Here is a 14990-nt window from a genome sequence, read left to right on the forward strand (position 1 = left end):
TATGTTACATTAAAGTTTAATACTTGATAGCAGAGTTACCAAAGAACCAACCTGCATCTTCATCTTAATACTTGAACACGCTTTGATATTCAGAGGAAGCACCATCGATGTTTCTTCCCAATTTCACTTGCAGAGTAGATGTGTGTGAATATGAAGGCCTTGGCTCTTTCTCTCTTTGGTCCTAGAATCCAACAGCCATAGATACGATGTTTGTTTCTTCGAAAAAGTGGCTACACGCAATCACTTTGAACTAGGCAAGTTAGAAGTTGTTACACAATAACCTGGAAACTGATCACATTGAAATCACTTGGAACGTTTCATTTGTACTCGTCAAGAAATTTAGCCATGAGCTCGATGAAATTCATCAAATTCCACATCTTATGAATTCTTTTTATGTATAGAATCCAGTTACTATACGGTATACACTTTCACTCTTATTCTGAACGAACTTCGGAACTCAAAATCAGTTCAGTCAGTATTCTTACATTCTTTTATTCCAAAAATGAGAACATATATTGGGAAACAAAAATGAATCACAAATCACTTGGAGCAACATTTATTGAATGAAAGAATACTTTCAAAACTGGGACTTTTGAAGCCAATTTAGGTTGAATTCTTGTTTGACCACCCTTACTGCTACGCTGTGGAGCATAGGCAAGAAGGGCTCCCACAACTCTTTTGTCTCTTCATCGCATATGACCTCCTCTATATTCTCAAAATCCAAAACTGATAGTGGTAGCTCTTTCAATCTAGAGCACTGACTCATGTTGATCTTTCTTAAACCGCTGAGATCACCAATGTCTTCAGGCAACTCCACAATGCTGAAACAGTCAGATATGTCAAGAAAGCTTAAACTCCCCAGGTTCATAACAGAGCACGGAAGTTTTACCAAATCTGTACAAGACCTTAGCCTCAAAACCTCTAGCATATCCAGCTTTCCAATCTCTTTAGGCAAGGCAGATAGCTTATGACAATTTGTGATACTGAGCTTCCTTAGACGAACCAAATTGCAGATCGTGTCAGGCAATCCCACAAAGTCATTGCAATAATCAATATTTAGTTCCTCCAAATTTGGCAATGCATCTGAAATGTCAAAGGAACAATTGCTGAAAGCTTGACCGATGCTACACATGAATAAAGATATCTTCTTCAGGCTCTTCAACTGTATCGAATTCTTGGTTATGGAAGGAATTGAAACACGCTCTAATCTGATTCTCTTAAGATTTGGTAAAGAATCCAGGAGGTGAAAATTGCTCAATTCAGCAGGTAAGAAACCATGATTTGTGATTATTAGAACCTTCAGATTAATCATTTTCTCCACAAATTCAGGCAAAGCATAATTCTTTGCATTGAAATTCAAAACTAGAACCTCAACAGCTGCTAGATGAATGTTGTGTAAATTTGTTGAGAACGTTTCATCTGCAAGTATGTGATATTGTAAGTAATGAGAAATCAAATGTAGGAAGAATGTTCAAATTTCAGATCTATGTACATGATCATAAAAGTGGGTGCATGTGGGTATATGCATTCATGTTAGTTGGTGAGTAAGAACAACCTGAGGAGATAGATAGCAGACGAGGCTTAATCAGTTGATCCTTCTGTTCAGTCAAGCACTTGGGTAGATTGTCTCCGCAGTTACCTATGATCAATCGCTTTTTACTTGAGTCTAGTTTGGCTTCATAAACAGCCAGCTGTCTGAGCAAATCATGTTGGGTGACGAAGTGCTCACTGTAGTAGTCATCAACCTCCATTATCTCCTTCCTGGTTATGATTAAAACTCAGTTACTCATTAACACACTTCTTCAACTTAATAATTTAACAGAAAATAATGATTAGCATCTATTCATAAATATATAAAAATTTGGGTCAGACTTTCATGAGTAACAAAGAAGCCTGCATACCTTGTGACTACAAGATCAGCCAGACTTTGAGAAGTAAGCTCTTGCAGGTTTGCAACGGCCAAAACATCTTTCCCTAGCCCTTCATGCAACTCTGCCCACATGTCAATGAGAGCAACCACAGGGATTCTTTGGCCTTCAGGAAATGAACCAAGGTCTACAAAACATTCCTTGATGATTGCTTCTTGTTCATTCAAAGCATCTAAGCTGCTTTTAAGGCGAAGAAGCACTTCAGTTTCAGAATCAATAATAGAATCACTTTTGGACAACTCCATTTCTCTTTTACACCATAACTCATAAGATTTTCCTCGGAGTGATTTTCCGACCACATCAATAGCAAGTGGATATCCCTTGCAGTGTTCTACTATCTGCAGTTGAAAAGACAAGAGTTCAACTTCGGCGAAACAACTCAATTATGTGAAAATAAATAAAAGAACTGTCTAGTTTTCATAAGTGAAGTAACCATAAAGGCGAGAGTATTCGCAGGTCAATATGTAAAAGCTACATAATTTATTTTCTTCCTTAAATTTGTGAGGCATAAATAAGAAAAAATAGTGGATTTCAGACTAAGGAATCACCTTTTTAGCAAGTCTGTTCCATTGAAAATTAAAGCTCCCATCGCCTAGGGATGCTGAATGACGCAAAAGTTTCATTGCATCTATATCATTTAGTGATTGCAGATGATACAGAGAACCATATCCTGGAAACTGTGATCTTGATGTCACCAAAATCTTGAAATTTGGCATTTTCACTTCATCAAATGTTTCAAGAATAGATTTTGATTCAGACCAAACATCATCCAAGACCAACAGTACAGGCACATCTTCTTCCTTCAGAAACTTATGCAGCCATTTGACGGCAGTTGCTTCATCTGGGAAAGAAGGTACATCAGTACTCTTGCGTTGATGCAGCCCTTGTACAATAAGGTTGAAGTTCGACTTCTTTGAAACCGTGAAAAAGAAGATATTGTTCTTGAATTTACCTGTCAAAGGAATTAGTAAGCTGTCATTGAGAGTCCCATTAAATCTATCTAAAATTGTGCACACAGAAAGAAGGGACACTAAAATTGGTAATCTTGATTTGGATTTCAGCCCCAGCATTGCAAAGAGCTGGAAATGATCAAAGCAATATTCTTATGAGAGTATATATCAATCATGCCGTAGATGTTTGATTCCTGTTCATATGCAAATGTTCATACTAGAAGATGAGGATAATTCCTATAGGCTATTTCCCAAAAACTATCTGTCCAAAAGTTATGACTGAAAAAAGAAATCCAACAGAAATGGAACATAAATTCCCACAGAAGTAATAACAAGTTAGTTGGGTCTGTTTGAAACCACTATCCATGAGCCATACTGAACAAAGAAATCATTTGAATATGATGTCACATTACATAAATAGTCCATATTTCTGCTGGTGGTTAGATATACGAATAAAATGATACTAAATTCGGATTAGATATACAAATAAAATGATGCTAAATTCGGATTACAAAGACTATAAGACCTTTTCAATGGCAATCAGTATTATAACTTACCGACTACAGAGAAGAAAAAAGAAAAGGATATCATACCTTGGACATCCTTATCTTGACAAAACTTTGTGGCCAATGTGGTTTTCCCGGATCCTCCAGGAGCAGTCAGCACTAGCATTGTTACCTCATCGTCCTTAAGAAGCTTCATCTTCAATTCCATCAAAGGCACATCCAATCCCACAGTAACCCTTGGAGATGCAGGTACTTCACTGTCTATTTGACTTTGTACCTCACCTTTCTGATCAATGCGCTTGACCATCGTCCCTGTTATAATCTTCACTTCTTCCAAGGTCTCTTTCATATCATTCATCCCTTCTTTCCATCCTGCAGGACCCTCACCATCTATTCGCAGCACCACAGTCTCTATATTCTTTGTTACAGCCAAGGTCTGCTTCACATCCCTTGCTTGTTGTACCGACAGTAGAAATTGCAGCTTCTGAAGAGAGTTCTGCAATTCAAGAAGTTGGTTGCTGTACTTGTACTTTTTGTAGCTTTGCCACTTGCTAAGATTGGCGCACTTGCGAATAAGCTCAGGGCCCTTCTCCATTTGTACTTTAAATTCTCGAAGTTCCTTCTCTGGACGATCCAACACCTTATTGTACTTGTCCATTTCCTCGATCAGTGGTTTCAAAGAGTCTATTGTAAAATCAAGTTCTTTGAGGAGAGGTTCAAACATCGCAGTCTTGATCACCACTTCCTTAATGACTTCGTACAGTACAGTAAATGGCAATCCCATAGCACCACCTGCAGCGAGGTCCGCCATTCTTGATCCTTCAAAACAAGATCACCCAACACCAAAATCAGAAAACTTAGTATCCATTCAAATGTAAACATCCCACAACATAACCAACAAAACATGACAGAAAAATGTAGCATATTCCAACATTCCATATAATCATTACCTCTGTGTTGGTGATCAAACTATATATATGATAAAACAAGCCCCTCAACTCCACAAATTCTTGGGATATCACCAAATCACAAAACTTTCAGATCCAAGAAGGAAACTTGTATCAGTTCAAATCTAAACAAGGAAGCAAATAGAGCAGATCAATAAGCAAGACTTAAACTTTTCTCTTACTTTGTAATTGGTGAAGTCCAGTGATGCAAAGATTCCAATAAAAGCTTGGTAAAGGGGGACGCGTTCAATGGGAAGCTCCGAAGTTTCAACTGCGAGTCCATTGATTGACCCAGCAAGCTCCAAGTTGGAGGCCATTGACCACGCTGTTTGCTAGAAAAACTGAAAGAGTAAATTATTCGAGAAGATAAGAAAGAATAAAAGAGAAAAGCTTTTTATGGGAATAATTAACCATTCACATATGTGAAAGGACTGAAAGCTGCGTTCGCGCTTTCACATTTGGAGGGTGATAGAGACAAAAAGCAGGATTCTTTAGCAACCAAACAAACTCATAACCAGAACAAGTTTGGGTTACCTTGTTCTTCATTTGATAACACCTGAACTGGAAACAACTACCATGCTTGCTTCTCTCTCTTCCGGTTTCCTCTCTCTCTCAACTTTGTCCAAAGAATCCTCGAAGAGTGAGTTTGGTGAACTGGGCCGCATTCTCTCATGCAAATGTTGAGGCTCAAACTCAGGATTACGAAGTGGGCATTCGACACTCACTACCCCAGATCCAATAACAAAACTAATAAAGTGGACCGTATGATGAGCACGGCCGGTATTTCCTATTGGGCTATTCTCTTGTGGATAGAACAGCCGTCCGCAAACGTTTTTGAAAATGATTTTTAAAGAATATTTAATGAAAATAAAAATGTGATTTTGAGATTGTAATTTTCAAATTTGAAACTATATTAGATAGTTTTGTATGAAAAATGTTTTTCAGATTTTTTACAGCACGAGAATGAAAAAGTGAAAAATGTCATTTTGTTGTTTTCAGTTTTCCTTTGTAATTAACTAGATAAAAAAGCTACAATTTTTATTTTCCAGGTGTTGATACCCAAAAAATCAAGCGATTCACTAGCATGCCGTTACAACAATTACATGCATAAACAAGCATTTAGTATGAAATTCTATAGTTTTATAGAATTATATATTCATACCTAACCTTTGGTTTTAACGCACCAAGCAAGCATACCCTAGATGTGGGCCCCAGCCACATCCACGCAATATTGGGGCTTGCAGATGTGGGTGTGGTGTGGAAGGTCACGGAAACGCATAATGCTCATCTACCAATTTAATATCGTTGATGATTTTGGTCTTGGGCCCGAAATCCAGGCTCAACGATTTAAATCGGCAATGAAATGGTGAACATGAGAATTGGGCCAGCTAGCCTTTCATTTGAAACCCAATGCCCATATAAGAAAGCCCAACTCCCCTTCTTTCTTCTTCTTCCTTTCTAACACGTCTTCTTTTCCCTGCAGCAACCAATTACCCAGATTCCTTCTTCCCCGCAACAGCCATATACACAGTCCAAAAACAACTCTTCTCTAAATCATAGCCTTGTTCTGTTAGAAGAAGCCACGAGACTAGACAAAAGCTTCTTCCTTCCCCCCAAACAATGAGCTCACACTTTCCAATCTCTCTTGTTCACATCGCTCCTTGTTTTCTGTTGTCATGATCATTGTCACCGCAGCAACCCTTTTCCTCTTTGAACCACCACCTTGAAGTAAGCTTCCTTTTGCAGGGTTTTAGGGTAGAAATCACGTGAATTGATAGAGGGAGTGTTTTACCCAGATAATGAGATGCTTTGGATCACCCCAACACCTCAAAGCTAAGCCTATAAAACTAGGAGTTTAGGACCAGAACAACCATCAAGCATAATCCTGTAAAACCCAGAAAATGCCTAGAAACAACTTTCATGCCCTTAAGCCTTCAAGCCTCCAAGCACCAAATCCAATCCTTAATCACCATTCCAAACAGCCACCTTCAATCTCTATTTTTTCCAAAAAAACCCTCAAATTCTCTCACCGCAGTGCGTTTCTAGCTCCCACACCATGCTTCACGTTGTCAAGCTCCTTTTGATTTCTACTTGATCTGAATCACGTACAAAGTCTTCCCAATAATCCGATTATTGGCCTAGTCACAATTTAATTCAAAAAAGACCCTTACATTTTAGCGACTCTGCTCGGGACTAGGTTGTGATGCAAACAGTTTGTTCATGATCAAGTCGTTTAATTCAGACATGCTTGTGTTATGCATAACTGTTGCAGATTCAAGTAATAAGGGGCTACCTTTTTTGACAGGTTTCACAGTTGTTGTGTTTCTTTGCCCATGATTTTCAACTACAAGCCTACAACTTCAATTCTTTGATTCTTTCTTTATTATAGTCTTTGCCTTCTGTTCAGAAACCTCAATGGAAGCAACATATTTGATTCTTAAACCAAATGTCAAAGAAAAGTTATCTCTTGTTGCAAGGTTCTATTTCAAGTTGTTGTAGCCTCCCCTGCCATTCATGAGTGTTCACAGTAGCATATCATATTTTCATTGCAGTATTTCATACAAGAAATCTTTGTTTCAAGTTTTCTCAGATCTCAGACTCTCAATGCCTAGCTAAAGTCTTCACCTTCTTAGCCAAGTCCTTGATTGTAAAAGCTAATACCTGACTTTGGATAAAACCTTTGTTGCTATGGTAATATGGCATTACTTGTTGAATCTTTGAGACTAAGTTGTTAGTGTGGTACTGTGGCAATGTTGCACTTCAGTAGAATGTCTTTGAAAATGAAGTGGATACAAACAAGCCTCGCACTCATGCTATATGCAATTAAGAAGATGACTTTGAACCTATATTACAGACAAGCAAATACACATGACTATACATCTATATTCATGTTGATGAACTTGGGGGCTAAAGGGATCTACTCTTACTTTAATACGTTTCTACAAATTCCCAGCCATTCCCAATTATAGCCATATATTTTTACTACCACAATCCAACCAAAGCTTTCATTGCAGCAACCAAGCCCTCATTTGTGTACCTATATACGCCTGATGCCAAAAATCAAGCCAATACATCACTCATTTGAGTAAAAGTTCTCATTGCAGTAACCAAAACTCGATTTCCAGTAGTCAAATATATCTTTCCCTGTACCAAAATCAAGGGTAACAACTATTGCTATAGTTCGCAAAATTCTTGTTACAAACCTGCTCAAACCAAAACAGATTATCCGCAGCCAAAACCCTACTGCAGGGACCAACAAAATCTCTACCTATACCTAAAATCAGCCTGATCGCACAGCCCTGTTTTAAAGTCTTACAAAATCACAAGCAAGGTACAAAGCTAATGCAAGCTATCAATTGCGTGGTTATGATGAGTCCAACAAGATTTTTTAAATACATGTCATACTATCAAGGCTAATAACATCGTGAAATTTGGTACGAAGTCTCCTTGTACTTTCTTTAGTTGTTATTCAAAGCGCGAAAGCTCACTCCTCGACTCAAGGGCATATTTTTGTAGTTGGTAAACTTCCCTGCAACAATCTTCTGAAGTTTGAACAAATAGGCCGGAGCTTATAACAAAGAACAAAAAATCCTCTCAGCTTTCTTTAGATGATACAACTAGACATTCACACCAAGTATCCCCAATCCACGCATGCATCCCTAAATTTTAGAAAGGTCTCTACAATCTTGACTTCCTCAAGCTCCATACTATGCTATGCAACACAAGACCAAACACCTTAAAGAATTTTTGTCTCAAACATGCACATTTCCCCCTTTGAAAAAAAGGTTACCCCATGCCACTATACTCATGACTGATCACCACTGGCTCGACGGCTTTGCAACACTGTCAATAGTAACGCTCAAGCAATCTTTAGCATCAAAGCGAGTGACAAAATCCCCGAACCATGCCTCTAATTCAATTAGCAGATTTCTTCCCACCTTATCAGAGTTAAGAGCAGGAGAATGAGTTGGAGTCAAGAAGGCACCTCTCTCCTCACCAAAGTTGCAGCAGCAAGGTCCTCGCTTCCATGAGTTATCCCAAGGAGGTGGAACTCAAGTATTCCTTGGGTTCAAAGCAAGACCGACTCCACCTGCAAAAAGAGACTTTCATGAGAAGTATACAACAGAATGCCAACGCAATATGAGAAACTCCAATATACAAGGACCGCAACACAAAAAGCTTGATTACGTGGATTATGTCTTATTTCTCCACACTCCACGTAATCATGGGGCTAAACACACTACAGGCAACAAAAAAATAATGCAATATTCACTCGCAGCATTGCACACCTGCTCACTGTGGCTACCCTTGCAAAGACCAACATCTACTACACAATTCCTTTGCTGAAGCATCCACACTAATACCTAAATTCGGATACAAGGAGAGTGTCAAGGAATGCACAAAACAAAATGAAGACACGCAGCAAGCCAGAGGCACATACTTTGCATCTATAATGCCATCATCCTACAAGCAAACAAATCAGTCTCTACATACAAAAAAGGATTATACCACAAGCACATGCCAAAATCATTCTATATATGCAAAAGGACAAAACCAAGACCAATTTCATATCAAGCTTTCACCGCAGCTATCCTCTCTCTGCGCAACTGCGGTTAAGTTGCCCTACAAAGTTATCATACAAGCACGCAAGAAGCACATGCCAATAGTCATACAACAATAAACAATCAGGGCAAAAAATTATTACGGTATGCAACAAATACTCATTCAAGCAACAAGCAATACTCAAGCAAGTAACAAGCTAAAGCATTAGAGCAAGCAATCTAAACTCAATCACGCAGCAAGCAACACCCAATCAAGCCAAAATAATTATACCAAGCAATTAATATTCAATCAATTAGAGCAAACAATCACCACTCAATCAAGCCAATTTCAAGCACGAGGCAAACATCATGTTGGGGGCAGAGTGATAACAATCTTGTTCAAAGTCACTGTTGAAGTTGTAGTCACCAATTCATTTATGAGATCATCCCATGTCAATCTGGAATTTGTATCCTAAGTCTTCCTCCGAGCTAAAGAACCAATGCTTGTCTTTAGACTATCATGTATATTCTAGATTATTCTTTCTCCCCGCAGCTCCTAACCATGTCTCATACTTCATTACCACAGTAAACAGTTTTCTGCCACGAGGCTATTCTACTCATAACCTATACCTAAACATTGATCACGACACTCGGCTCTAGACAAACAATATTAAACTCTATACCCAACCTAGCCTTATGCCACACCAGATTATTATTGCAAGTATTTCCAAACCCCAAATTAGTACTATATCCACACTTTTACTCCTACAGTAAACAAAACACTATTTACAGTAATATAAAATTTTATGTCAGAGTCTTATACGTGCAGTCATGCTGGCACACTAAATTATAGTCCGGTTCACGCATGGTATTTGCCGTTTGAATACCATGGAGAAGCCACAATTTCAATCTTTTAGATACCCTATCAACTCAAACCTTGAAGTTGATCTACCATGTTTACTGCAGTGGTCAGCATACACCTTTATCTTCAAACGGTGCTTCATAAGATTAACCTCCCATGCATAACATCGTAGATCAGCGCTATTCTGCTCGAGAATGCCATTTCGGCTCAGTCAAACCTTAACCCTGCTTCTGTTTGCCGGGTGAGTGATACTGGCACACTAGTATTCTTAATCTCAATTTTGTGAGAACTGATTGCATTGGCGTAGATTTTGTGCTTGTTGCAAAATTGAATGGGAGTGATGTGAATTTCGAAAATGGAGAGGATAAAAGTTCTGACAGGAAGGCTAAGGTGTATAGTAGAGATGTGAAAGAGCTTAGTGAGCTTGACGGTGTTAGTGTTAAGCAAGATGATCTGCAAGGACCAAATTCGGGTGAGAATGGGAGAGAATGCCATGCACTCCACCTGCTTGATGAAATGACTCAGTCAAAGGGGTTGTGTAGTGTAGGGAGTATTGTTGCCGCTCTTACGAGTATCCGAGACAAAGGTGGGGGACTTGCTTATTACCAACCTCTAGAAGATGCTGTTGGAGTGAAGTATGCAGAAGAGGATGATGGTTTTGAGAAATCTGGGAAGGATGTCAAGCACTTCTTTGTTGAGGGTCAGCTGGAACTCAAGGGGCAGAAGTGTCAGATATTCACTGGTATTTATGAGAACAAAGAGGATCCTCAGAATAAGACCAAGCTTGCTGATTTGAAGGTTATTGATTGTGGTAATGGACCATCTGTTGGGAAGGCTGAACAACTTGAGGATTGCAATGCTGTATCGGAGATGGGAATTAGCACTCAATTTATTCCTAGAAATGATATACTGAATTTTGTTTTCCGTGCAGAGGTTCTAATTGATGAGACTGTAATTACTGGTCAAAGCCATGTGAATGGGAGTATGATCACACGTGAGGCAAGGGCCATTTCGGAAGAATTAGGTGACAGGGTAATTGGTGGCACCAGGAGTGATCGATGCTTACAAGCTGATGAAGAAAATGTGGGATTAATTCAGCCTCGAGTGTCAAAAGGTGGAGATCAAACTGAAAATGGTGTTTACAGCTCATCAAGATATGTGTGTGAAGGAAAAGAAATATATGAGACTCCAGAAATATACCAAGTTGTGAATGTTTTGCAAACTAAAAATGCAAAACTGGAATCTACCCAATCAGTTTTTGAGTTTGTAGAGTTTGGTGTCTGTGATGAGAGTTTGGGATTTATTGGGAGGGATGCGATTTCATTAGCACCTCCAATGCTTGAAGAAGAAGACCAAAGTGAACACGTTCCCGAGAACTCATCCGAAGTTGTTGACCAAGTGAATGAATGGTTAAGCTTTTGGGAATTTGGAACTGAATTGGTGAACATGTTTATTCCTTGGAACTTGATTTTGCTTGTTCCAACTAAATCTTGTGCTCAAGCTCTGGAACCTGCTATATTGATTTCTCTACAGCTGTCCAAGTTATTTGGAACTAAATGCATTATGGTTGGTGATCCAAAACAGCTTCCTGCAATAGTTCTCACAAATGTTGCTAGTAAATTTCTATCTGAGTGCAGCTTGTTTGAATGTGTACAAATGGTTGGCCAACTAGTTATTTTGTTGACCAAACATTATAAGGTGCACCCATACGGGGGTATGTTTCCTTCTATCCATTTCTTTGAGAAGAAGTTGATAAAGGGCTACGATATGCCTAGCAAAGCGGCAACACTTCATGAGAACAGTATCACCAAGTTAGTTGAGGTGCCGGAGAAATGGTTTTTGGGTGCGGTGATTATGAAAATTGGATGTACTGTGGAGTTAGAGCTGCTTGCGAATTATCTTGAAAGGCATATGCAGCTAGATGAGAAGTGTTTGGAATATGTTCTGTCTATCCAGTTGTTGGGATTTGAATTCAGTTGTCAGAATTTCCCTCAACTGTTCTTACCTTCTATCAGTATGTTTGTTAATAGAGAAACACTTGCAAGTTTGGAGTTGCTGCAACATGAATATGATATTGATCTTGTAGATGTTGAAGATGTTAGTACAATTGCAATTATTCATCTTCATTTAAATGAAGGCGCAAAGAAATACCAGAAGTTGATTATGATGGCAAGGAGTGCATATGAGTTTGAGAAAATGTGTTTAAGAGGAATTGATTCCAACTTCTTCATTAGTGCAGTCCAATATGATTCAAGAGGAATTGACAATGTCTCTATGTTGATTCGTTATTGCACAAGAGCATATGAGAAGAATTTTGCTTGTATACCTGGAGTTGGTGTTGTCTCTTGGAATGTCAATTTTTTGGCAGCTTGTGTCAAGTCTGATGATACAACAAGTGTCCATCAATTGTGGAATAACATCTCTGTCATTTCATGCCCAAATGTGACCTCATGGAATGTCTTAGTCTCTTGCTATTTTCAGAATGAAAGCCACATGGAGATGAGACAACATGAGTCTGCAGTGGAAGTTTTGTCCCTTGCACCTAATGAAGACCTGCAATTTTTTGCTTATGGGGCAAGCTCATTAACAGCTACTTTAGGAACTGCTATGAGTGACTGCATTCCTCAAGATGTATTGATGACTGCAAAAGTGTTAAAGTGCAGAATGTCCAAAAAGTATGTTGTTACAGTGAAATTAGTTGGAAAACTGCAAGATGATAATGGAACTACTCATCTATTTATGGCGGAAGTTGATAAGTCAACTTCTCATATGGGACTGGTTTTTGAGAAGAAAGAGGGCTTCATGGTTATTGACTATGATGTCACTGATGAGATTGCTTTTGATGAAATAGGGGTGACTGAAATTGCAAGCATAATAGTCATGGTTATAACTAGAGTGGATGATGTTCTGCAAAGCATGGGTAGCATGGAAGTGATGATTGTTGGCATGTCAAATATCCTTGTTCCTGAGCCAATTTGTGTTATCTAGATAACAAAGCTAGAAGGTGACTCTCTCTGGATAAATAGTGGTGGTGATGTGTGCAGACCTTCTGTTATTGACCTTCCATTTGTTGCAACAACAATGTGCATGGTTACACTGTTCAGATTTGAACAAGCTCACTTGAATACAAAAGAGGGCAGAGCTAAGGTGCGTGGAACTCAGGCTTATATTGCTGGAGCTATTGCAGATGTTGTTGGCTCCAATTCTAAGTCAATCTTTGCTTTTCAAACCAATGCTAAACCCTTACTGTTAATTCTTGCTGATGGAATATTGAAACCCATGTCGTTGAGTTCATATGCTTCTGCATTGTCTAAAACTAATGATGGTGCTTCTACAGTAAGGTATGAACCATCAAATTTGGAGTTATTGATGTGGATAGGAGAGGGTCTGGAGAAAAGCAATTTCCCTTTGGAAGATATGATGTTGTTGCTTTATTTTGATTGGATGATCACCAAATTCATCAATGGCATGTCAAGCAACCAGTTGGACAAGTCTGTGAAGCCTCCAATGTTTTCATACTTGGGTGATCTAGCTCTGATCATGATTTTGTATAGCAAATGGATTGGCTTGACATCAGTTATATACATGGAGGGGCTTGCGTTGTCTTTGCTCAAAGCTGTTGGGCCACATAGTTATTATAACAGTGATGCTGACTATTTCATGAGAGGGTTTGAATGGAGATCTTGCAGGAGTGCAGCATTTGACTCTAATGTGAAACTTGAGGTCAAGTTTTGATAGGGGGATGGATTGTTAGGATATTTGGTCATTTACTCATGTGCTGCGCACGTGCTTATCTATTTGCTCTATATATGTACTGCTTTGAGGCCTGTGGCTGGTTATGAATGAAAATCTGAATATTTTAATTTCTTTTCTTTTCATTTCCTTCTGCATTTCTCTTCAGTTAGGGCTAATACCCTAACAATGTTGAAGTTCTAGATCGTGTCTAGGCCAGCAAAAGAACTCAGCAGTAGAGTTGTTCTCTCTCTACTCCTCAGTTGCTTGAAGAAGAAGTCTAGGTACCGCACACCAACATCCCCGACATTGTACTTTCGAGTACTGGCACGCCCGCATACTGTAGAGATTGTTTGTCTGCGATTTCCGACGCGATCTAGATCTTCTATCATCTTCATATCAAATTCAATTGGCTCAAATTGACTAATGTCAGACAAGTCAAGGTTTGGAAATTTGTTCTCCACCTTTGCCAAGAATGATTTGAAGCCAACCATACACCCAAGTTTAAAACAGTACTCCTTCTCAGCTTCTTTCATTTCCCGCCTGAATTCAAGCTCCCACTCCTTTGACAGTATTTCATGTGCCTCTTGACGGGCGGTCACTTCGTTCTTTTCAAGAAGTACGATTTTCTCAGCTAATGAGTCCTTCTCTGTGGTCAATGAAGCAACTTGGGCCATTGCGAAGTTGCATTGTTCAGACAACTTCCGTTTCTCCAACTTCCATGACTCTTCTGCTTTTTGATAGTTGGTCGCATTCGTCTCCAGCGCTGCAATACGCTCCTCAGATTGCACCAAGCGAGTGGACATCACGTGAAACCGCTGCATCGCCTGTAGCAAGACAAAGTGACAAACAGAAGTGAACGTTAACTTGAGTATAAATTAGATTATCCTAAGCTAGCTAGGAAAGTCAAAATGTATTTTTACCAGATACATATCTTGCATGCCAACTCCGGAGAGATGACTTGATTCCTCTATCCCATATCGTTCAAGGTCAACTGGTAGAATATGCTTCCTGAGCTGACCATCGACAACGGATTCCTCGTCTGAGGAATGTTCTTGACAAAATTCGATGGTAATAGTTGAGTTGGGGGATGGCATATGTTGGGGATGATGAGTGGATGCGTTGTGTCCTGCTGGAGAGAGCAGAGTAAGTTCATCAGAGGAGGAAATATGAGTCTTGTGTTCTAGTCTCTTCTTCTTGTTTTGAGGTTGACGGAGGCGGTGTGAAGGTCCTAGGAGGGGGGGGGGGGGGGTGGAATAGGCCCTGACAACTTTTTGCTCTATCCCGCGCACAAGGATAGCAAAGATTGTGCTATCCTGTTTGCTGTGAGACTAAGTTGTGTAAATAAAAAGGCGAGTACTGAAAGTAAAAGATATAACACCAGTACGTTTTTTATACGCAGAAACCCTGCAACCAGGGAGAAAAAACTGCGTAGCCTCTAACTCTTGAGAGACAAACTATTCCACTATTGTAAAGACACTTCTTACAAGACTCACAACTCAGAGGATGGCACAACACCTAGCC

General features: G+C 39.3%; 1 protein-coding gene across 1 annotated transcript; it reads right to left on the bottom strand.

Annotated features, from left to right (window-relative positions):
* Positions 1-103: 103 nt before the first annotated feature.
* LOC101308122 (probable disease resistance protein At5g66900-like) lies at positions 104-4644 on the bottom strand. The gene is made up of 7 exons (XM_004288029.1): positions 4514-4644; positions 4335-4418; positions 3472-4203; positions 2477-2880; positions 1902-2266; positions 1556-1761; positions 104-1419 (listed from the first exon to the last, which is right to left on the bottom strand). The coding sequence occupies exons 3-7, from the start codon at positions 4193-4195 to the stop codon at positions 578-580; spliced, it is 2541 nt and encodes an 846-aa protein (XP_004288077.1). The 5' UTR covers positions 4196-4203; positions 4335-4418; positions 4514-4644; the 3' UTR covers positions 104-577.
* Between the last annotated feature and the right edge of the window lie 10346 nt (positions 4645-14990).

This window comes from Fragaria vesca, linkage group LG1 (genome assembly GCF_000184155.1).
Source record: "Fragaria vesca subsp. vesca linkage group LG1, FraVesHawaii_1.0, whole genome shotgun sequence".
Classification (NCBI taxonomy): Eukaryota; Viridiplantae; Streptophyta; class Magnoliopsida; order Rosales; family Rosaceae; genus Fragaria; species Fragaria vesca.